This window comes from Oncorhynchus nerka, linkage group LG22, assembly GCF_034236695.1.
Source record: "Oncorhynchus nerka isolate Pitt River linkage group LG22, Oner_Uvic_2.0, whole genome shotgun sequence".
Lineage (NCBI taxonomy): Eukaryota > Metazoa > Chordata > Actinopteri > Salmoniformes > Salmonidae > Oncorhynchus > Oncorhynchus nerka.
The window spans coordinates 36,988,057-37,012,429 of NC_088417.1; the positions used below are offsets into that span (position 1 = coordinate 36,988,057).

Genomic DNA, 24,373 nt, shown 5'->3' on the forward strand with positions numbered 1-24,373 from the left:
TTTGTGTATATAGTGTATCATACTTTGACTAAAGATGACGTACTGACTTAAACTGTTGTGCTACATCATGTGTAAACTTTGGCCATCATCTTTCAGCTCGAAATATTGGATTTGCTGGAGTGGATGTTTAATCACAGAATTATCAAGGTTATCCAACCAATGTATAATCAATCAATAGCATTTACTGAAGCCCATAAATCCTACAGTATACTGTTTTGTATGTATTTATTGTTTTACATTAGAATATAGAGTAGCCCAAAGAACAAATAGTTAGAGCCGCACGTCCCCCATATCGTTATATATATATATTTTTTTCTTATTCTTTTTTTTCTCTTCCCATTTCGTTATTTGTTAGCATATTTTTGGGGAATAAGGCAATAGGCCTACACAATGCACAGGTAGAAAGGCATGCCTATCTGTTTTATTGCGTAAGAAATAGGTCCTCGAGATGAACTTTTATGAACTTTAGCCTACTCATCATCATGAATGAGTTTTCTCTTCAGGGACAGACTGACATGGGTTACACCAATAAGAGAGCCCCCGAATGAAAAATACATATAAAATAACCAATCACCGCAATCATGGGCAAATCTATGGGCGGTTCCTGATACGCACCATGACCTACAATAAAACTCTGAACTCTGTTCTTACTTCGAATCATTTGATAGATTGTAACATTCTGGATTCACATTCATATCAGATATATTTATTGACAAGATAAATGGAGGATAAAGACGAGAACGGACACGCTGTAAAATACTACCGATTGTCGGAAATCGAGGAACGAAATTCATTCAAGAGTACATGGATTATAATCAACCATAAAGTCTACGATGTCACCACATTTTTGGAGGAGGTGAGAAAATTGTGCTACACGAATAGTTCATGTTTTTTTAAACCTTTATTTAAACTAGGTAAGTCAGTTTATAACACATTCTTATTTACAATGACGATCTACAGGGGAACTGCGTTGTTCAGTTGCAGAATGACAGATTTTTACCTTGTCAGTTCGGAGATTCGATCTGGCTAATTTTCGGTTACTGTCCACTAGGCTACCTGCCGCCCCCAATGTTATAGCCCATCACATTTGACTTAATATATGCTTATCCATAATAGCCATAGCCAACAGGTAATTATCCATGGCAACATTTCGTACTATTGTGTGAGAAGTCAATAAATACATTTTCATTATGTGAGGATAGGGAGAACGACGCACGAACTTTAGAGTAAAACAAAAAAAGTATCAGCCTGGCCTCGGAACGATACGTAACACAGTAAACATAATCAGTCAAATTAGTGTGATAACAGGCTATGTTTGGTATGGTTACGCAAGGCTGTTGCATTAGAGAGAGAGGGAGAGAAATGGCATAATTTATGCTGCTGCTCTTTGATTTTCATGAATTGTGCGTGTCGCTTGTTCTAGAGCCTCCGTGTAGGGCAAAAGTTAGGATACATCTAATCAATGGAGGAAGATTGAATTCATAGTTAAAAGGAGAAGGATCGGCTACAATGACCAAGAGCCAACAACTAGGCTGCTACTTTATATTCTGAATGGAGTTGTTTGTAACTGAGTAGGACAATAAAGTGCATGCAGACTCAATTAGCCTAGCTAGTTAACTTAACTAGCTTCCCCTGGTTTGATACAGTCAAGACCGGTACTACGTAGTCATATTGGATGATAAATGACATAGCTATAGCAGCTATTATTCTACTATAGTGCGAGTAAGCTTGGTTGGTTGCTGTCTCTCCATGTTCAATTCAATGTTTCATAAAAAAAATGTATATGCCTAAAATTCTAAATCAAGAGGCTAAGTTATACATTTTATGACGATCTTAAAACAATTCCATGATCTAAGGGTTTAGACTTACAAGGGTTACGCCAAACACGAAAGGAGAGTTTGGTCGGGGAGGATAGGTTAGCATATAATGCGATTGTCTAGCAACCAAAAGGTTGCGTGTTTCAAATCACATCTTGAAATATTTTTGCTAGGCTAATTAGCAACTTTGCAACTACTACTTTTTAGCTACTTTGCAACTACTTAGCATGTTAGCTAACCCTTACCTTAACCCACAACCTTCAATTTATCCCAAACCCTAGCCTAGCTAACGTTAGCCACCTAACAAATTGTACATTGTAACATATTTAACGTCTGGCAAATTTGTAACATATTGTACGATTTGCAATTCGTATCATCTGAATTGTAATTTGTAACATGTATCATATGAAATGGATGATGGACATTCACAAATGAATCTATACCAAACGAAACGTAACATACCGGATCATACTAATCTGAGTGTCACAGATTTACATGTACTATGTTGTGTGTACACCTGGGTCCAGGTTGGTACAATAGTGATAGGGGGGGAAACGACAATGTATCGTTTTGACAATATTGCAATATTATTTTTTCATTCGTAGCTTGTTCTCCATCTTCTTTTTAAATAAGGAGCTATTTTGTTTTCAGTGCTTATATTTCCATGACTGATCAAAACTTGTTTTCTCTTGGCCCTCTGCAGCAGACATATGGTGAGCAATATGTTTGGAACATTGAATTGCAATAAAATCCCAGTATCTAATCGCAATAAATGTCGAATTGCAATTAGAGATGGTCATTTGAACTTTAGTGACTGTTTGAGTACTCGCATGATTTTCTTTTTTGAGTAATCGCCCCGCACTGGAAAAAAATATGTGCGCATTTATCAATATGCCAACCTCATGCAACAATGGCTTATTTATCATAACCATTACAGATAAAGAATCCTAAATGCTAAATTGCCTCTCATGTGACCCGTTTCAGGTACTAGGCGTATGTCGCAAGTCACGACTTCGCAGGATAGCCATTTGAATGTTTGTTATTTTTAAATTTATGTTTTTTTTTTAAAAATTAGCAGAAATGCCTTCTGGAACATGTGAACTTTCATGTCCATTAATAACAAACTTGTATTTCATCTGTAAATACGAATACAATTGTTAAATTTCGAGCCTTCTTGGTAAACCACAGAAAAAGTAAGCAAACTTCCCACTAGCCATGTTTGGCTGAGATAATTAGTGGGCTGGACATGGCGAGAGAGGAGTTCGGATTGGTCTGCCAAAAAGGAGGCGAACGCGGCTTTTTTAAATGTAGCTGCATAAGTGTTGCTCTCCACTTTCTGGAGGATCAAATTTTGAAACCAGTGGAATTAGAGTATGACAGCTAAGGAGATGGAGAAAACACCTGTTTCCGGATTACGTCTTCAAACTAAGGGCATTTGTGGCATGGTTCCCTAACAGGGAGACCCGTCCATCATGCATGATGATGTATACGGGTAAAATAGTCTAGCTAGCTCCATTTTCAGATATTACACTAATTTTGAAAGAGTGGTTTCATTTCAAACTCAAGTGTGCTGTTAGCTAGCTAGCTAATGTTAGCTGGCTGGCTCCCTAGCTAACGCTACGTGTATACCGTTATTATCTATTGTTGTTTAACTAGCTAACGTTAGCTGGCTGGCTTGTGATGTGTGTGATATTACATGTTTACCTGGCTAGGTTCATTGTTTACCTAGCTAGCTACATATCTCTAGCTAACGTGTACTGTTAGCTAGTGTTAGCTGCCTGGCTCCCTAGCTAACTTTAGCTAACGTGTGTGTGTGATATTACATGGTGTTTACCTAGCTAGGTTAATTGTTTACCTAGCTAGCTAGTTACATGTATTAAGCTAAAGTGTACTGTTAGCTAGCTAACATTAGCTGGCTGGATGTCTCCCTAGCTAACGTTGTGTGTGGTGTTATTATTCATATCCCCAATCCATTAGCTTTGCTAGTTAGAGCCTAATGTTAGCTAGCTGTTGGTCAGCTCCCAACAGGTTTATGCAGGGTAGTAATGACATTATTTGGCACTGTTCATTGTGGTTTAACTAGCACCCATCAGCTAACGAGCCAGCCAACTAACGTGTGTGTGATCTTACATGTTGTTTACCTAGCTAGGTTCTAGGTTGTTTACCCCGCCTTGTGTAACTGGGTCTTGGACTTCCTGACGGCCCCCCCCAGGTTTTGAGGGTAACAACATCGCCACCCCGCTGATCCTCAACACTGGGGCCCCACAAGGGTGCATTCTCAGCCCTTTCCTGTACTCCTTATTGACCCACGACTGTGTGGCGATGCACGCCTCCAACTCCATTATCAAGTTTGCAGATGACACTACAGTGGTAGGCTTGATTACCAACAACGACGAGACTGCCTACAGGGAGGAGGTGAGGGCCATCGGAGTGTGGTGTCAGGAAAGTGACCTCAAACTCCATGTCAACAAAACAAAGATTGAGATTGACGTGGACTTCAGGAAACAGCAGAGAGCGCAGCCCCCTATCCACATTGAAGGGACAGTAGTGGAGAGAGTGGAAAGTTTTTTTAAAAGTTCCTCAGCGTACACATCAAGGACAAACTGAAATGGTCCACCCACACAGACAGCGTGGTGAAGAAGGCGCAGCAGCACCTCTTCAACCTCAGGAGGCTGAAGAAATTCGGGCTTGTCACTAAAAACACTCACAACTTTTACAGATGCACGATTGAGATCATCCTGTCGGGCTGTATCACCGCTTGGTACGGCAACTGCTACGCCCATAACCGTAAGGCTCTCCAGAGGGTAGTGAGGTCTGTACAACGCATCACCGTTGGCAAAATACCTGCCCTCCAGGACACCTACACCACCCGATGTCACAGGAAGGCCAAAAAGATCATCAAGGACGACAACCACCCGAGCCACTGTCTGTTCACCCCGCTATCATCCAGAAGGCGAGGTCAGTACAGGTGCATCAAAGCGGGGACAGAGAGACTGAAAAACAGCTTCTATCTCAAGGCCATCAGACTGTTAAACAGCCATCACAAACATTAAGTGGCTGCTGCCAACATACTGACTCAACTCTAGCCACTTTAATAATGGAAAAATGTCTGTAATGTATCACTAGCCACTTTAAACAATGCCACTTTATAATATTTACATACCCTACATTACTCATCTCATATGTATATACTGTACTCTATACCATCTACTGCATCTTGCCTATGCCGTTCGGCCATCACTCATTCATATATTTTTATGTACATATTCATTCCTTTACACTTGTGTGTATGAGGTAGTTGTTGTGAAATTGTTAGGTTAGATTACTTGTTAGATATTACTGCATGGTTGGAACTAGAAGCACAAGCATTTCACCACACTTGTATTAACATCTGCTAACCATGTGTATGTGACAAATACAATTTGATATGTTTTCTCTCCTGGGTTTCTTTGCACTTTGGATGGCCTAGTTTATTGTTATTACATTGTAGTCTATGGACAATAAGATAAGGGCAGATAAAATAGTTTAGACAAGTAAAGCAGTCCGCAAGCTTTCTGATCCGTCCTTTGAAAGACTGTGTTCAATCGTGGACACTGAATATCCCCAAAACCTGGCAAGTCACAATTCCTATCCGAGTTCACACATTGTCCTGGTTACAGATTAATTTAATCTTTCAATCAGATAGTACAGGATAAGTAGCTCAGAGGTGATGAAGGAAGACCATTAGCCAGAAGGTCGCTGGTTAAAGTCCCACTTTGGGTGATGAAGAGTGGGAACTGAACTGACAATTGGAAGGCTTCTGGTTTCAGACCATATCCACTACTGTTTTACCCTTGAGCAAGAAATGGAACCCTTAACTTCTCCAGGGCTTCTCCAGAGCTACGCTGTTGCTGACCCTGTGTTCCCCCAAAATATAGGTGTGTGTTCAAGATTTTTCACAAGTTTCTATAATATTATACAAAAAATTCTATACCTCTGTGTCTTGAATAACGCATGTAACTAGCAGAATAGGTTTTGCTGAAAGAGGATTTAAATATGATTTAAACTTGGATACTAAAATTACAGATCTACCTAATGTTGTGGACACCCTAGTCCAGTGGTTCCCAAACTGTGCGCCCCCCCCCCCCCCCCCCCCCAAACGGAACTCTGTCCGGTTTTCAACTTACTCTTACTCTTGAAAGTTGTCTTCGTAGAGTGCACAAGGTGCAATTAGGGCTGTGGTAGTCATGAAATTTTGTCAGCCGGTGATTGTCAACAAAATAACCGCCGATCTCTCAGTAATTGACCATGACACATTCTCCTGGCTTCCACACAGCCTACAAGCCACTGATGCAGACCTTTGGAACATCTTCATTTTAAAAAGTCAAATAAATCCATTTAATATAGCCTACACATCACAATAAATCCATTATTTATTTTAGAAGGGTCTACAGAAAAAGTATATTTCAGAAGAAGAGAATAGCATACTTTGAGTTGTCCTTATGTTGGGCCCTGATATGGCTTTGCCGTATGGCTGTGGGCTACACTAGTTCATTAAGCAGACAAGATTAGCTTAGAATTCCGTGGCATTATTTGTAGTAGTAGGTAGAATACAATTGAACATAGCTGAATAAAAGAGAATGGAGAAAATATCCTAACGATTTCCAAAGTGCACACATACAGCTATTCTGTGTTGAGCAGTTAACAAAGGAACAGCTCCTCCTTAATTTAGTTGTGATCCAAATGTTGGGCTATATGTTTACATTTTTAATGCATTCTAAGGCCGACTGATTCGACTAATGATTTGAAAAAAGTTGCATGAAAGGCATGCGCTCTGTTTTGTTTCTTGTGCAGGCTGCGCACACTTCATCAGTCTCTCATTCACAATTTTGACAAGCATTTGATAATATTCTCACCAGGCCTTGAATTTCCTAGCGGCATCCCCCTTGTGTGGCCATAATGCCCCCGAAAAATGCCTTTTGTGGCCCTTGTGCCCTTGGGCTGAATATAGTAATTGTAATTCTCTTCTCCTGGCTGCCGAGCTCCAAAAAACCTCACTCACGTGGCTTTCTCAGAATTCTCAATTCTTATTAGCCAATGCCCGTCACTTGATTGGGGTCCTTTTCACAGGCATATCAGCTAAGTAGGCTACAAGTGAAGACGGATACATCATGGAGGCATCTGCACGCGTCCCTCTTATCGAATTCCGAGGCGCATATTGAAGATGTTAGAAGAACTGTCCACATTTAGCCTACTTTTCGTCAGCCAACAAGATGAGTAGGCCTAATAAACCGCAAAACCACTAGCCTATGTCAATCTACTATCCCCCATAGTACAAAACTTGAGCTATTCTATTGGTCAATAAATATTCCAAACATACACTGGGACAGTTGTGGGATGCTATAGATCCCAAATGAATACAACCACTCATCAAAAAACTTTTAAAAAGCAATGAGGCTGATGCAACAGATTAGAATGTTTAGCTTAAAATGTTGATTGCCTAATAGTTTATTTCTTCACACTATAAGCTCAGCAATGCACACATTGCAGTAAGCTATAAGTGTGACTGTTCTGAAAAGTGACCACAAATGTGATTCATGTATTTAATGCACTATTATAAAGGTGCATTTTTATGGTGCAAATTATCTTCCCCAAACTAAACTCACATGCTGCCTATGTATACCAGTTAGACTCTACACTGGTTGTAAGTTATTTGGCCATTTTAGTTGTGATACAAACCTTATCAAAGCATATAGGCCTATGGGCTAGGCTACATGATGTGTGCATCATTCAACAGTGATGGGCTAATATTGTCACCCATCAGATAATTAATTATTTAATGTTGTGTTTACATATACTAAATAATGTGTGAAATTAGTTTTGATTTGGTTCATTTTCATGCCAGCCTGGTAGGCTATACTCCTGTTGTAAGTTGATGCAATGTGCTTAACATTAGGAAAGTTGTTAACAAATATCGTAGGCCTAGCCTATATAAAGCTGATGGGATCCTCCTTTTAATAGAGGCCATCAAAATGCTGTTCTCTCACACAGTTGCATAGCCTATAGAAAAGATGTGCAACATCATGGAGTGTTTGGTTAGATTTTTCGAATACATTTGCGTTGATATTAGAGGGACAATAGTGCCAAGTACCAGGCTACCAGCAAGTTTGGTACTAATGACCATCAGCAGCATCAGAGCTTGGAGAAGGCTAGTTACCGTGACTAAACAGTCACCTGGAATTTGACTCGTGACTGGTGGTAATACGGTCACCGTAACAGCCTTAGGTGTAATTTCGAAATTAGGAAGTGCATCATCAGTTTTCCTCTTGTCATGTCAGTCATTGCATATCTGAGCTATTTATAACTTCTCAGAAATGTTCAGATCAACTAGCCCATGTCAGCTAATGTTTTATAGTTGACATGGGCTAGTTGTAATGTTTTAGTCAGTCAAATATCATATGAATACTCATTGGACATGGCAAAATGTATAGAATTGCAAGAAAATTTGCTTTAACATTTTCTCTAAAAATGTTCAGAATTACAGGAAATATGCGAACAACTTTTTTCTCTGTCAACAAGAGAGGTGTGAACAGTGCTTGTGCCCATAGAAGTCATGCCTGCGCCACATCAACATCTTCCCCAATGCTGGAAGGGGGGCTTGAGTGAAAAAGTTAGAGAATCCCTGCCCTAGTCTGAACACAGAGAACCACTGATCCAAGATGTGGTTTTGTCTATAAAGCTACAGCTTAGCATCAAGGTTTAGTGCAAAACAATGAGAATGGACACCTAGAATGCGTTTTATTAAGCCTAAATTGATTGACTCTGACATGTATATTACAGCACCCAGGTGGAGAGGAGGTCTTGAGAGAGCAGGCCGGCGGCGATGCCACAGAGAGCTTTGAAGATGTCGGACACTCCTCAGATGCCAGGGAGATGGCTGCCAACATGGTCATTGGAGAACTGCATCCAGTAAGCACTCCTTCCGTACCTGTTTTTTATTTTATTTATAGGCTATAAGAAAACGTTTGCCTCTGGGGGTGCTCTTGAGCCAAAAGGGGTCTGTCCCATAAATCATCAGAAATGACCTCATTGGACAGAAAGGGGTATACACAGTGATGTTGTAGTAGTGAAGAAAATAGGTGGGTAAGCGCTAATCGCCGTTCCCGGTGAGTAAAGTAACGCTCCCTAAACTTTTCAATGCATTTTTACACTAAAGGTAGGTAAACGCGAGCAAAATAAAAATGGTGCGTAGCCCGTGTTTTCCGTACAGTTACCCTCCACTACACCACTGGGTACACCTTCCCACACCCATGAGCAAAAGGAAACATTGTTTGCCTGAAAGATTTGTGGTTTCATCAAATCCATCAAAATGCACACATCGCAGTAAGCTATAAGTGTGACTGTTCTGAAAAGTGACCACAAATGTGATTCATGTATTTAATGCACTATTATAAAGGTGCATTTTTATGGTGCAAATTATCTTCCCCAAACTAAACTCACATGCTGCCTATGTATACCAGTTAGACTCTACACTGGTTGTAAGTTATTTGGCCATTTTAGTTGTGATACAAACCTTATCAAAGCATATAGGCCTATGGGCTAGGCTACATGATGTGTGCATCATTCAACAAATTGTCATGAGATAAGGAAAATAAATATAATATACTATAATTTATGAACCATACAGCCAATATTCCACCCAAAATTTGATGTAAGCCATCGATAATACACTCACTGGATAGTTTACATGGTCGTGGCTTGCTATATAAAGCAGGCAGACCGGCATCGAGGCATTCAGTTAGTGTTCGATTTATTGTTAGAATGGGCAAAATGAGTGACCTAAGCAACTTTGAGAGTGGTATGATCGTTGGTGCCAGGCGGGCCGGATCCAATATCTCAGAAACGGCTGACCTCCTTGACTTTTCATGCACCATTCTAGGGTTTACTGAGAATAGTGCGACAAACAAAAAAACATCCAGTCCTGTGGGCAAAAACAAGAGAGAGGTCGAAGAATGGCAAGAATCGTGAACTCTAACAGGCAGGATACAAACAGGAAAATAATGGCGCGGAACGGCATCTCGAAAGGCACAACTTGTCATTGTCACGGATGGACTATTGCAGCAGACAACCACACAGGGTTTCACTCCTATCAGCTAAAGACAAGAAAAAGCGTCTCCAGTGGGCACGCGATCACCAACACTGGACAATAGAAGAGTGGAGAAACATTGAGATGGAAATGGGCTGGTCGCAGCATGAATGTACCCCCCGTCCGATCTGCAGCAACTGTATGATGCCATTGCGTCAGCATGGACCAACGTTTCCAACAACTTGTAGAATCAATGCCCTGAACAATTCAGGCTGTTCTGGAGGGAAAGGGGGGTCCAAACCAGTACTGAATGGGTGTACCTAATAAACTGAGTGTACAGCTCTGGAAAAAATTAAGAGACCACTGCAAAATTATCAGTTTCTTTGGTCTTACTATTTACAGGTATGATCTGGGTAAAAAAAAAATGGTTTTGTTTTATTCTATATTCTCCCAAATCTCTAATATTGTCATTTAGAGCTTTTATTTGCAGAAAATGACAACTGGTCAAAATAACAAAAAATATCTCGGATAATGCAAAGAAAATAAGTTCATATTCATTTTTAAACAACACAATACCAATGTTTTAACTTAGTAAGAGTTCAGAAATCAATATTTGATGGAATAACCCTGATTTTCAGTCACGGCTATCATGCGTCTTGGCATCCCCTCCACCAGTCTTTCACATTGATGTTGGTGACTTTATGCCACTCCTGGCGCAAAAATTCAAGCAGCTCGGCTTTGTTTGATGGCTTGTGACCATCCATCTTCCTCTTGATCACATTCCAGAGGTTTTCTATGGGGTTCAGGTCTGGAGATTGGGCTGGCCATGACAGAGTCTTGATCTGGTGATCCTCCATCCACACCTTGATTGACCTGACTGTATGGCACGGGGCATTGTCCTGCTGGAAAAACCAATCCTCAGAGTTGGAACATTGTCAGAGCAGAAGGAAGCAAGTTTTCTTCCAGGACAACCGTGTGCATGGCTTGATTCATGTGTCCTTCACAAAGACAAATCTGCCCGATTCCAGCCTTGCTGAAGAACCACCAGATCATCAGCGACCCTCCACCAAATTTCATTGTGGGTGTGAGACCTGGAGAGGCCTACAAGTCACGGTGTCTCACACCCGCTGTGAAATTTGGAGGAGGATTCGGGCAGATCTTTTCAGTCTCCTGAGGGGGAATAGGTTTTGTTGCGCCCTCTTCATGATTGTCTTGGTGTGCTTGGACCATGTTAGTTTGTTGGTGATGTGGACACCAAGGAACTTGAAGCTCTCAACCTGCTCCACTACAACCCCGTCGATGAGAATGGGGGCATGCCCAGTCCTCTATTCTATTGGTAGTGTTTGTTTTAATTAATCCCAGAGGAACAAAGTAATTTATAGGTTGTATTCTATTTCAGAGTTAGCAGGGCAAGCAGGCACAATTCATCTCTCTTTGGAAGCGTGGGACTAGATTGTTAGAATACAGATAAAAACAAAACACCCAGACAACCATAAAGTTACTATTCGACAGCGACCGCACAGGCCCTTGCACAATGCCAGCTCACAGTCTCACGTCAGAATTAGACACTCGTTTATTTTTATCAAACATCAACTTTCAAAGTGTTAAGGTTAAATGGTAGGCCACATTTTTAAGGTTATGGTTAAGGTTTGGGATTGGGTTAAAAACAAATGTCAAACAAATTTCTATTGCTGGATACAAGCTTGCAACCTTTGGAATCAGAGGCAGATGCTTACACCCCTCTGCCATCACCGTCCTCAACGCCCTAGCAAAATCAAAACCTACTTGAAGGTAAGACTGTTACCCCCTAGTGGCCGGTTTCCACATCATATCCCAATTTCCTCAGACATGGATAAACTTTGAATACTGACTTGTATCACGGGTGACCTGGTTGGTCTTCCTGTGACCTATTGAGTGTGAGGCGCTGCTCAAGACAAGTCTGGCACTGTGAGTGGAGTAGATTGGCTGAACACAACAGTGTAGGGTATTGTGATTGTGTTTTCTGCCCTGTTGTCTTCATTGAATGCCATTGGCTACCCTTTTATTCTCTGGATGTCATCTTGATTGAATGCAGATGACCATGATATTATGTAGGAAGTTTCAGTGGTCCCATAGTTCTGTTAAAATAGACACCTCTGAGTGTGAAATGTTAGATTTCACAGCATAACATGTGTAGGCTACATCATGGCAATGGTATGATTGATTAATCATTCTGGTTTCAGTTGGCTGATGTGACACTTATTTGCAAAAGAATCTGTCTAGTTTGTTTTGGTAGACTGCTTTTCTGCTGAGGATATAAATAATTTAGTTCTCAGGCTTCTTACACATCTAGTGTAATCTAAAGGGGAAGGAATGCCTGGTCCTATATTTGTTGAATACCTGCCATCTCTCATAGCATAATAAACAACCTTTCTCTTTTCCTCCCACTCTCCACTCTCCCTCTTCTTCTATCTCCCTCACTCTCTCGTGTAGGATGACCGACTGAAGATTGACAAACCTTCAGTAAGTAAAACAAATTCATGTGGATATCAGGCAACTATCTCAAATGTGACAATTTACGCTACTCATATTCCAGCACACATACTAAGGTGTTAGGTTTCGACAGCAAGCTGCCTTACTCAAGAGCCATTTTGAAAACGCCTGTAGTTGACATGTACAGCACATATGAAACATTCACAATGTATCATAAAGATAGGCCTACTCAAAGATACTGAGACATGCGTGTAAATATTTGTGCACTTTTTTATTTTCTTGCAGGAACCACTCAAGGAAACCTCTAGGTATGTAGGCACCCCTGATTTTTTTTCCCTTCAGTTTCTTGGTTTTAAATCAATTTACAATTTAATCTTGCAAGTTTGCATCTACATGAGTAATGGTTGCTTCAGATGCTTGTGTTTATGTAAGCAAATGTGGTTCCTCATGTTTGTTTAGAAATCTCTGCTCCAGCTTCTCCAACCTAATGTTTGTTTGTGTGTATAGCAGAGGGGTTGGGTAATCGCAGATGACAAATTACCGTCTGGATGAATAAAGTATATCTTCTATTTGTTGCAGTGATCTAATGGGGAACCAACATTGCTTTTCTATGACATTTGTGTTTTATCACCTTTTGTACACTTTCAGCTGATGGTTTTACTGATGTATTGTATGTGAGCTCTTGTTCCTCACTCCTCAACAGTTGGTGGACAAACTGGTTGATCCCTTGTTTGGCTGCGGCTGTCGTCACGGTGATGTACCAAATGTACACGTCGGAGAAGTGACTGCGCCATCCGTACGTCACCTTTGCAAATCAAATGTCAATCAATATAACTGGTTTCAGAATGACAGCTACAGAGCCTGCGTTTGTTTGATCCCTGAGAAACCATTGCTGCCTTTTGGGATTTGTACAGCTCATATGCAGTACTATAGTACACAGGGTTAATTTAATGTTTTCATCCAATCGCTCGGCATCATGTCAATGAAGTCATATAATTTTGTTATTGTGTTAACCTTCATTTTCCTCTCCTGATTTACATATTGATATATACAGTCGTGGAAAAAGTAAGTACACCTCCTGGATTTTTAAAATATTTTTTTAAACATATATGGACAAATGGATATGTAATCTTCACTTTAACACTATTGACAGATAAAGGTAACCTAGTTTAACCAATGACACTGAATGATTACTTTGCAATCATTTATTCATAAAAAATGTACAGAAATGCAATTCCACTGCTGAAAAAATAAGTAGCTGGTGTTGCCCCCTTTTGGCTGAAATAACTTAATGTAGTTGTTTTTTGTAACTGTCTATCAGTCTCTTACATCGACTGGGATTCATTTTTGCACACTCGTCTTTACAGTACTGCTTCAACTGTGCCATGTTCGAGGGCTTTATTGCATGCACAGCCTGCTTCAAGTCCCCCCACAGCATTTCGACAGAATTGAGATCTGAGCCTTGACTCAACCATTCCATAATCAGCCCCAAACCATAATGCTACCAAACCCATGCTTTACAGTTGGTAAGAGGTTCTTCTTCCAACTTTGACTCATCTTTCCAGAGCACATTGTTCAAGTAGTTTTGGTCTTTACCCAAGTGTGGTCTGGCAAATGTCAGTCGTGTCTTGATTTTCTTTTTTGAGAGAAGAGGCTTCTTTCTTCCTGACCTCCCATGTAGGCCAAGTTTGTGCACTCTCTGACAGTTGACTCCGGCACTTCGACATTAATTGTGGCAAGAGAGGCCTGTAGATCCCTTGATGTTACCTTTGGGATCTTAGAGACTTCTATGAGCATCTTTCGGTCAGTTCTTGGGCTGAATTGGTTAAGACCAAACCAGACCAAGTTTCTAATCTTTTTGGAAGGCTGGACCCACCCAAGTTACACTCTAAAGATTTTCTAATAATTTCCACCGGTTCTGGTAAAAAATTTAGCAATTTTATGTGATGGTAAAGGTAGGGGTGTACAATCTTTTCTGCATAAGGAAATTAGATTTTTGTTTATTTTAATTGCATAACATATTCAAAGTGTTAATTTTATGTGATTTGTTAGATTGGGTTACCTTTATCAATGAATGTAGTTGGAATTTAGCTCAAATAGCCATTTACATTACACATACAGTACCAGTCAAAGGTTTGGACACCTACTCATTCTTCATTTTTACTATTTTCTACATTGTAGAATAATAGTGAAGACATCAAAACTATGGAATCATGTAGTAACCAAAAGTGTTAAACAAATCAAAATATATTTTAGATTCTTCAAAGTAGCCACCCTTTGCCTTGATGACAGCTTTGCACACTCTTGGCATTCTCAACCAGCTTCACCTGGAATACTTTTCTAACAGTCTTGAAGGAGTTCCCACATGCTGAGCACTTGTTGGCTGCTTTTCCTTCACTTTGTGGTCCAACTCATCCCAAACCACCTCCATTGGGTTGAGGTCGAGGGATTGTGGAGGCCAGGTCATCTGATGCAGCACTCCATCACTCTCCTTCTTTGTCATATAACCCTTACACAGCCTGGAGTTGTGTTGGGTCATTGTCATGTTGAAAAACAAATGATAGTCCCACTAAGCGCAAACCAGATGGGATGGCGTATCACTTGCAGAATGCTGTGGTAGCCATGCTGGTTAAGTGTACCTTGAATTCTAAATAAATCACTGACAGTGTAACCAGCGAAGCACCATCACACCTTCTCTATGCTTCACGGTGGGAACCACAAATGCAGAGATCATCGGTTCACCTACTGTGCATCTCACAAAGACATGGCGGTTGGAACCAAACATGTCAAATTTGGACTCATCAGACCGATGGACAGATTTCCACCGATCTATTGGCCATTACTCGTGTTTCTTGGCCAAAGCAAGTCTCTTCTTATTGGTGTCCTTTAGTAGTGGTTTCTTTGCAGAAATTTGACCTGAAGGCCTGATTCACGCAGTCTCCTCTGAACAATTGATGTTGTGATGTGTCTGTTACTTGAACTGAAGCATTTATTTGGGCTGTAACTCTAATGAACTTATGCTCTGCAGCAGAGGTAAATCTGGGTCTTCCATTCCAGGGGTGGTCCTCATGAGAGCCAGTTTCATCATAGCGCTTGATGGTTCTTGCGACTGCACTTGAAGAAACTTGAAAAGTTCTTGACATTTTCCAGATTGACTGACCTTCATGTCTTAAAGTGATGGTGGACTATCATTTCTCTTATTTGAGCTGTTCTTGCCATAATATCGACTTGGTCTTTTACCAAATAAGCCTAACTTCTGTATACCACCCCTACCCATGTCACAACACCGATTGGCTCAAATTCATTAAGGAAATACATTAAAATATTTTACTTTTAACAAGGCACACCTGTTAATTTGAATGCATTCTAGGTGACTACCTCATGAAGCTGGTTGAGAGAATGCCAAGATTGTGCAAAGCTGTCAAGGCAAAGGGTGGCTACTTTGATGACTCTGAAATATAACATATATTTTGATTTGTTTAACACTTTTTTGGGGGTTACTACATAATTCCATATGTGTAATTTCATAGTTTTGATGTCTTCACTATTATTCTACAATGTAGAAAATAGTAAAAATAAATAAAAACCCTGGCATGAGTAGGTCTGTCCAAAACTTTTGACTGGTTATGTATGTATTTTTTTAAGACTACTTTCCAGGGGTTATACTTGCTTTTTCACATGACTGTGTATATATAAATAAAATACGTATTTACATATGGAGATTTTAGACAAATGTAGATTCATGTATTGAGAATGTAAAATTGAAATCGACAGGTAACTGCCAAAATAAAGGGAAAAAAGGTGTTTTAATATGGCATTGGGCTACCATGAGCCAGAACAGCTGGAGCTCTGAGGGATGCGACACCACCCATAATTTGGTACTTTGTTATTTGTGGTGGAAACGCTGTCTCGGGCGCCGCTCCGGAATCTCCCATAAGTGTTCAATTGGGTTGAAATCTTTAGCGGTATTCTATGAAGCAAGCTAGATCTACTCAGTGTTTTCTAAAGCTTGCCGGCTTCAGTTAGCTTCACATTCCAGCTCAGGCTTCATCTACTATGACGGTGGATATTGCTCCTCTGCTTACCTCTAACTCTAGCAGGCTTGTAACTGTGTATGCCTGTCGTACATGGCTAGTCAAACGCCAAACTCTTCATTGAGACAATGCTGAAACATCAATCCATGGGCAAGTTATAATGAAATAATGCAATCTTTGCAAGGAGGGTATCTGATTTCACTGGTCTCAACTCACAGCTCAGTCATTTCATTCAGTAAGTGGAGTTAGTAGTGAGTTAGCCTGTGCCGGAGCAGGTTAGTTCTGAAGGATTCGTTGCCATAGAAATTTACCTGGCTAAAAGGTGAACCACTTTCGTATGTCCAGTTAGCCCGAGTTGACTAAAGTTACCTAACTCCTCATCTGCTTCGTAGGATACCCCTCTGGTGACTGAGATGGCCATGGCATATGGTTTACATCGTTTTCATGCACATCGAACCATTGAGTGACCACTCGTGCCCTGTGGATGGGGGCATTGTCATCCACTGGCCGGGCAAAGCATTTTTATACATGGAATTTGTATGGCTTAATTCACCCTTGAACCACATCTGTGTGGAAGCACCTGCTTTCAATATACTTTGTATCCCTTTGTATTTACTTGAGTTTCCATGATTTTGGCAGTTACCTTTTTATATATGTTTATGTTGTCATATCACTATTACTCTAACATACTGTAACCCTGCTATTGAAACAGAACATGGAAGTTTAGGCTTATAAAAGCAGCCTATAATATCTTATGTGCTTCACATCTTACCTTTGCATTTTAACATATGCAAAACTGCACCGAATGGTCCCAAAACCCAGTATGCAAAACTGTTAACCCACTGGTCCCACATTTCTGGTGACATGGGTCTCAATGTTCCATAGAGAAGGCCACATTCTTGCACTGATTTTAAGTGACTGCTGTGTCGAGACTCACACTTTGGGAGCCATTTTTAATCGGGATTAAGTTGACCCCATATGACCAGTACAATGTGTTTTTTCTTATGGTAAAATATCATGGTTGTCCCTGCTTTTAAACTGCCAGGGTGTTAGAAGGCAGGGGAACTCGCCACTGAATGTTCTACAGCTGCTCAAAAGTAATTTGACATCTTCCATTTTTGTTTTTTCAATAAAATAATTCAAAAAAATGTGTTTTAAAGTAGTTTATTTGATCATATATCAACAATTAAGCTTTGGTCCACAGAGAAACAGCTGGTATTAAACCATCAAAAGTATGCTAATTTGTAACATTCCTCTAACTTTTATTATCATACTTTGATTGGGTATTACTTTTGCAAAACCCACCTCTGTGCATTCCCATTATAATTTGTCTGTGGCTTTGTAGAATAGTTATAGAGCACCATCTAGTGGAAAACTTGTATTTGTCACACATATTTAGCAATGTTATTGCGGTAGCAAAATGCTTGTGTTCCTAGTTCCAACAGTGCAGTAGTATCTTGACAATTCACAACACACACATATAAAAGTAAAATAATGGAATTATGAAATCTATAAATATTAGGATGAGTAATGTTGGTGTGGCATTGACTAAAATACAGTTGAATAGTATATACATATGAGATGAGTAAAGCAATATGTAAACATTAGTAAAGGGACTAGTGTTCCATTATTAAAGTGGCCATTATTAAAATGTGGTATAGAGCCCACATCTAGGACTTTGCATGTCATCAGGGAAGCTTTGGTTGTTTGTGTCAGTAGTTCTTACCTATTTGTGGGGCTGCAGGTAGCCTAGTGATTAGAGTGTTGCGCCAGTAACCAAACGGTTGGTGGATCAAATCCCCGAGCTGACGAGGTAAAACATCTGTTATGCCCCTGAACAAGGCAGTTAACCCGCTGTTCCCTTGTAGGCCATCATTGCGAATAAGAATTTGTTCTTAACTGCCTAGTTAAATAAAATATTTTAAATGATTTATTTGCAAGTATATATTTTATTTTATTGAGAGCCCTAGGTTTGAATGAGGAGGAAACTTGTCACTTTCATATTCTGGATGAAACATGTGATGTGATATCATCTACACAGAGATGAACAATATAGGCATTTTAATGAAATGTGTGATTTGATTATCGAGATGCTGTTGATGTTAACAGATATTACTACTTGCTTGGCCAAATATGGTGAACAATCCAACAAAGTGAACCAAATGTCATTGCATGATGTCTGTGCAGAGGACCTATATGGATTTTGTGACAGGTTTTATCTACTGTGATGCAACTGGAAACACAGAAGGCTATCACTTATCAATGCAATGTTGTTTTTGTGGCTGAAATCACAGTAATGATCATTCTTGAGCAACAAACAAGTATAGGCCTATTCTATCTAGGTTACTAGGTTATTTTCATATCAAGGGTTTGAAAGGGTCTCGAATGTGGGTCTATTTATTTTCTGATGCAAAAATAGCCTACAGTATTATATTGTCACCAAACTACATGTAGATGTTGGCATTAAAACGTGAATTTGTTAATATTGAATGACAATTTTGATCATGTATAATTTGATGACTTTATAGCCCAATACCCTAATGCCTCTTTAGCACACGCTCCAGCGTGCCTTGCAGGTGAGCTGTTTGTAAGCTTAGGAGATCTTATACGTATTGTTCTATGATATATCAGTCCGTTAACATGACCTTTATGAATTATGAAGCATTTATGCACTTTATGTGCATGTTTTGATTGGATAAGTGCTTTAAAATTCACAATGTCTGCAGGTGAGCTGTTCGTAAGCTTGAATAGAGCTCGCCAGCTTATAGTCCTAAACAACAGAAATTAGTTACCTCTGGTTCGTTCATCCATTCCTGTGGGGGAAATGAATGGGGTTCTGGGAAATGCTGAAAATACAGTCTGAGGTTAACACAGGCTTAGGAGATCTTATACGTTTTGTTCAATTAGATAACATCAGTCAGTTAAGATAACCTTGAGGAATTATGTGCTTGTTTTGAATGGATAAATGCTTAAAAATGTACCAAAGTTACATTAGGTTTTGTTCTATGAGATAATCTTCATCACCTAAAGTAACTTAATATGATTTTTTTTTAAGCACTTATCCAATCAAAACAAGCACATAAATAGAACAAAATGTGTAAGATCTCCTAAAACTGTGTTACCACAAACCTTATTTCTTGGTGTTTATAAAAAATATTTAAAAAAACAGACAAAAACACCATTATTTTCCCTATAGGCTTTGGCCAAGTCATTGCAGAGTTACTGCCTACAAAAAACTATGGAATTGCCATGGAAATATGTGGGGGAAAGGGCCATGGGGGGGGGGATCCTGAATCTCCTCATTACACCCAGCGAAATTAACCTACATTTAGGCTATTGTTTATGTGTATTTCACACTATGTTGAGGTACAAAACGGAGCATGATGCTTGTATGGATGTCAATCCCAAAGCATGTTTATGTCATCCTTACCAATCAACTGCATTACAAAACGACTTTGACTACTACCATCAAAGATGTATGCATGGTAGCTTATACGAACTGCAGTCACTTCTTCTAAACCTGAAAAGTGACAACTTCTACATGTTATGCAGCGAAAACAGCCAACTATATCCAAATCGGACTTAGGTAAGCACATTGTGGGCCTGTTACAATACATAAATAATGACGGATTTTGACGAATATCCACTTTGTTAGATCAGATTAGTTAATTAAATGCAAGCCAAGTTGGTAAATGGAACGTCATCATTCCATTGCCTCCTTATTTTACCACATCGAATAGTGCTCTCTATTACGTTGCAATGACGTGAAATGAAATTGCATTAACTTTCCAAAGACTGATGCTGAACACAGAAACAGGCAGAATTGGATGATGAGCTTTTAAATGGGCGTATCACACTAACTGAGAAGTTCCACGGGAATGTAAACTTCATCATTGGAACTGTTCCGGTGTTTATTCATAACGCACGCATTACCAATATGTCTGATTCAGGCCTCCTGTCTGATTCCAAACAGTGTTCTCCGATTTCAGGTAAAACCATGCTATCGGGAATTGACGAGGAGCCAACGGAGAATGGTCATGATGAGGAGTTGAAAGATGGCTTATTGGAACCGCCAGAAATGTATATGAAAGACAGGCGAAGAGCGAAATCCCTGCCCGCGTACCCAAAGCAGGCTACGCTTTTTGAAGAAATAGCCAATAACGGCCGAAAACGGGTGAAGTTCGCAGACTCCATGGGGCTTGATTTGGCAAGTGTGAAGCACTTCAGCACAACAGAAGAACCGCAAATCCCTTCCAAGGTATTTTTAAGACTGCAGAGCTTTCCCCCTCAACAACAGGACCGAGAGTATCCAATTGGGGACCTGTGCATAAACTTTCAATCCACCTTGACCATGGACCGTCTCGTCCCAACTTTCAAGATGCCAGTTGAGTCTGAACATTTTGAGACCACGGTATTGCAGCGCCACGTCAACCTGGAGAAGGTGACCATCACCCGGTTTGACGTCCGTGGGCAGATTCGGACAAATATTCAAAGTTGTTGCACGAGGGAAGTTGGTGTGAGGTACACGTTCAACGAGTGGCTGTCTTCCGTGGACGCGCAGGCGATACCCATGCCTGTGGATGACAATATTGTCGGTGAGCGTTATACCTTTACCTTGTACACACCTCCGTTCCTAGACCCAACTTCCTCGGTGCACTTCGCCGTGTACATCAGGAATGACCAGGGCGAGTTTTGGGATAACAACAATGGACACAACTATACCTTGAAGTATCACTGTACAGGCATGGTGACCTACGAGAGCGCGGCATTTCACGCCACTTAAAACGCGCTCTTATGCACGTTCGTAAAGTTGGTGTCGTTCAACAAGTGTTCTTAGGAAGTTGTTCTCTATCACGTGGATTGATATATACTTTTCAATAAAGTTAGTATTTTTCCCTTTACATCTAGCCCCACCGTGTTATTATCAAGGTGGATATGCGGTCATAATGATTATGACTTAAGGCCTACTGAAGATTGATGTGCTGACTTTGAACCAAAAAAGGGAACCACTCTGATCCATCCTTTTTTAAAAGTAAAACATGGAGTTGCCAAGTTTACATCTGTCCAGTTGAGCATTCTAACCTCTTCTGGAACAGCATTTAATAACACAATAATTGCCATTAGGATCTGTGAATGACTGATGAACATTTATCAGCTCCACTGCCAGTGGGGACTGCACAGACCCAAGACCATACTAAAAGACTGCCAATTAAGTATTTTAAGAGACATTACAGTACAAATACCCATAATCAAAGGGGATGTCACCTGTTCTACATAATATTTGCATATCATGTAATCTGATCAGGAGCGCTATCCTACTTGTTGTGAATTGTAATGACTTATGAATTCAGATATTTTCTATGAATTGTGTTCATCAGTTTCATCATTGTGAATGTTCTCGGCCATATTAACAATTGCAGTACAGTGCACTCCGCTAATGACTGAATCAAATAATCAATTTAGTGCTAAAAGAAAAGGATAGAATACATGATGTAAACATCCTTAAATGTACAATGTCCTTGGCACTGTACACATTGTCATACTTATAAGCGCCGGGCACTGTACTTCATATAGTCAACTGATACAGTGTGCACCACCTAATCCTATGTGAAACAACGGTAAAAGATCATGCTAAACTTGTGGCAGCCTATTTCTGAAAAGAGTGCACTACTTTTGACCTATAGTGCAATGTTTTCAATCTCTGGTCAAAAGCATTGCATTAAAGGGAATGGCTGATCTTAAGTAGTGTACCATTTCAGTCATAGCCTTTGATTCAGGGCCCAGGATATTGCAGTTTGAAAATGTGGGACTTATCCTAGTTATAAAATCATGTGAGAAGCTAAATCTGCCAGAGTTCTCTGCCACAAACCATATTAATTCTTGTTTGTACTCCCATGGACACCAAGGAAAGATTTAATGAGCAATCTGTTATATTGGTGTGGATGGCTACACAGTGAAAGGCTTGTAAGATTTTGAACAGTGAATATCTACACTGGACTGTTAATTGGACTCGTCAATTCTTGATTCTATATTTTTTGATGATTTGTGTATTTGTATTGTATTTGCGAGACATTCTGCTGCACTGTTGGAGCTAGTTTATATTTAATTCGCCATCAATCAGCATCTCCACACAAAATAGTTTTTCTGGGTGTGTGCCAGCTCATGTTTTTATTCTACTGTTGGAGCTAGTAACAATCATTTTGCTGCACCTGGTATAACATCTGCAGATCTGTATACACAACCAATACACTTTGATTTCAATAAAATGGTCTAAGAGGCAGCAGGTTCGTGTCACATATTAGAGTATTTACTGTTCTCTGGAGAGCACTGGTTTCCTTCAATTAATGAGAAGAACAGAGCTCTATGTGTTAGCATGACACAGTGCCTGTTGGCATTACAGCTATGACTGAATTGTATATATTCTACATGTTTGGGGGTGGAACTTGGTCATGCTTTACGTCAACTGCATATCATATTATAAAGCATATATTACACATCTACTTAGCTATTAAGTCATACATAGGCCAATTACATCATTCTGTATTACATTTAATGGAAAACTTATTTGACATCCATATAATTACATAGAATCTCTTTGATGACATCACCTTATCAAAACTCCACTACTTTCTCTACAGTCAGAACTTTCCCAGTGTGTTTGGAATACTGCGGGTGGGTATGTGAGCAGCACACTACTCTTGCCAGTGATGTCACTTCCCTTGTTTGGCCTGTCATGTACCCTTTAGTGCAGTAGTACTTGGTGGTTGTCCCATACCGTACCTGTCCCCTGACCAAAGTTCAAGAGGCAAATCAGCAAATCATGTGGAGTTTACTCTGTCAACAGAGAATGGCTGGTTTCCAGGCTGAAGCTCTGCAGTGATAAGAATCTCTCTGGACAACAACCACATAGACCAGTGTTCAAATATGAAATGAAAACATTTCAAATAGTATTTGAACTCAGGTCTGGAGTCCGCACAGCATGTTCATGTAACTGTCCAGTCTTAGACCTTGGCCTACTGAACTGAATGTACTGACTAGACAATGTGAAATTGCAAAGTTTGTCTCATTCTTAAATGGTACATGTACTGTATGTTAATGTAACAGTGCAACACGCTATGTTGTTTTAATCCTGTGATTCATGCACTATGACATCAATTGGGCTATTGAATACAGTTGAAGTCGGACATTTACATACACTTGTTGGAGTCATTAAAACTAATTTTTCAACCACTCCACACATTTCTTGTAAACAAACTATAGTTTTGGGAAGTCGTTTAGGACATCTTCTTTGTGCATGGCACAAGTAATTTTTCCAACAATTGTTTACAGATTATTTCACTTATAATTCACTGTATCACAATTCCAGTGTGTCAGAAGTTTACATACACTAAGTTGACTGTGCCTTTAAACAGCTTGGAAAATTCCAGAAAATGTCATGGTTTTAGAAGCTTCTGATAGGCTAATTGACATAATTTGAGTCAATTGGAGGTGTACCTGTGGATGTATTTCAAGGCCTACCTTCAAACTCAGTGCCTCTTTGCTTGACATCATGGGAAAATCAGAAGAAATCAGCCAAGACCCTAGAAAAAAAAATGTAGACCTCCACAAGTCTGGTTCATCCTTGGGACCAATTTTCAAAACGCCTGAAGGAACCACGATCATCTGTACAAACAATAGTAAGCACGTATAAACACCATGGGACCACGCAGCCATCATACCGCTGAGGAAGGAGACGCATTCTGTCTCCTAGAGATGAACGTATTTTGGTGTGAAAAGTGCAAATCAATCCCAGGACAGCAGCAAAGGCCCTTGTGAAGATACTGGAGGAAACAGGTACAAAAGTATCTTTATCCACAGCAAAACAAGTCCTATATCGACATAACCTGAAAGACCGCTCAGCAAGGAAGAAGCCACTGCTCCAAAACAGCCATAAAAAAAAGACTACGGTTTGCAACTGCACATGGGGACAAAGATCGTACTTTTTG

The 24,373-nt window shown here is 40.0% G+C and overlaps 2 protein-coding genes across 2 annotated transcripts; both read left to right on the forward strand.

Moving 5' to 3' along the window:
* The first annotated feature begins 607 nt into the window (after positions 1-607).
* LOC115105128 (cytochrome b5-like) lies at positions 608-18,317 on the forward strand. Its single transcript, XM_029626770.2, has 5 exons — positions 608-856; positions 8,637-8,765; positions 12,355-12,384; positions 12,640-12,662; positions 13,058-18,317. The coding sequence occupies exons 1-5, from the start codon at positions 722-724 to the stop codon at positions 13,137-13,139; spliced, it is 399 nt and encodes a 132-aa protein (XP_029482630.1). The 5' UTR covers positions 608-721; the 3' UTR covers positions 13,140-18,317.
* Positions 18,318-20,229: 1,912 nt separating this feature from the next.
* Positions 20,230-22,668, forward strand: LOC115104600 (protein phosphatase 1 regulatory subunit 3G). The gene has a single exon (XM_029625959.1). The coding sequence runs from the start codon at positions 20,326-20,328 to the stop codon at positions 21,169-21,171; it is 846 nt and encodes a 281-aa protein (XP_029481819.1). The 5' UTR covers positions 20,230-20,325; the 3' UTR covers positions 21,172-22,668.
* Positions 22,669-24,373: the final 1,705 nt, after the last annotated feature.

What these genes read in the sequence shown, in the direction of transcription:
- LOC115105128 (XM_029626770.2), top strand. Translation starts at nt 722, where the DNA reads ATGGAGGATAAAGACGAGAACGGACACGCTGTAAAATACTACCGATTG. An exon ending in TCACCACATTTTTGGAGGAG is followed by an intron (nt 857 to 8,636) that starts GTGAGAAAATTG and finishes TGTATATTACAG; the next exon opens with CACCCAGGTGGAGAGGAGGT. An exon ending in TGAAGATTGACAAACCTTCA is followed by an intron (nt 12,385 to 12,639) that starts GTAAGTAAAACA and finishes ATTTTCTTGCAG; the next exon opens with GAACCACTCAAGGAAACCTC.
- LOC115104600 (XM_029625959.1), top strand. Translation starts at nt 20,326, where the DNA reads ATGTCTGATTCAGGCCTCCTGTCTGATTCCAAACAGTGTTCTCCGATT.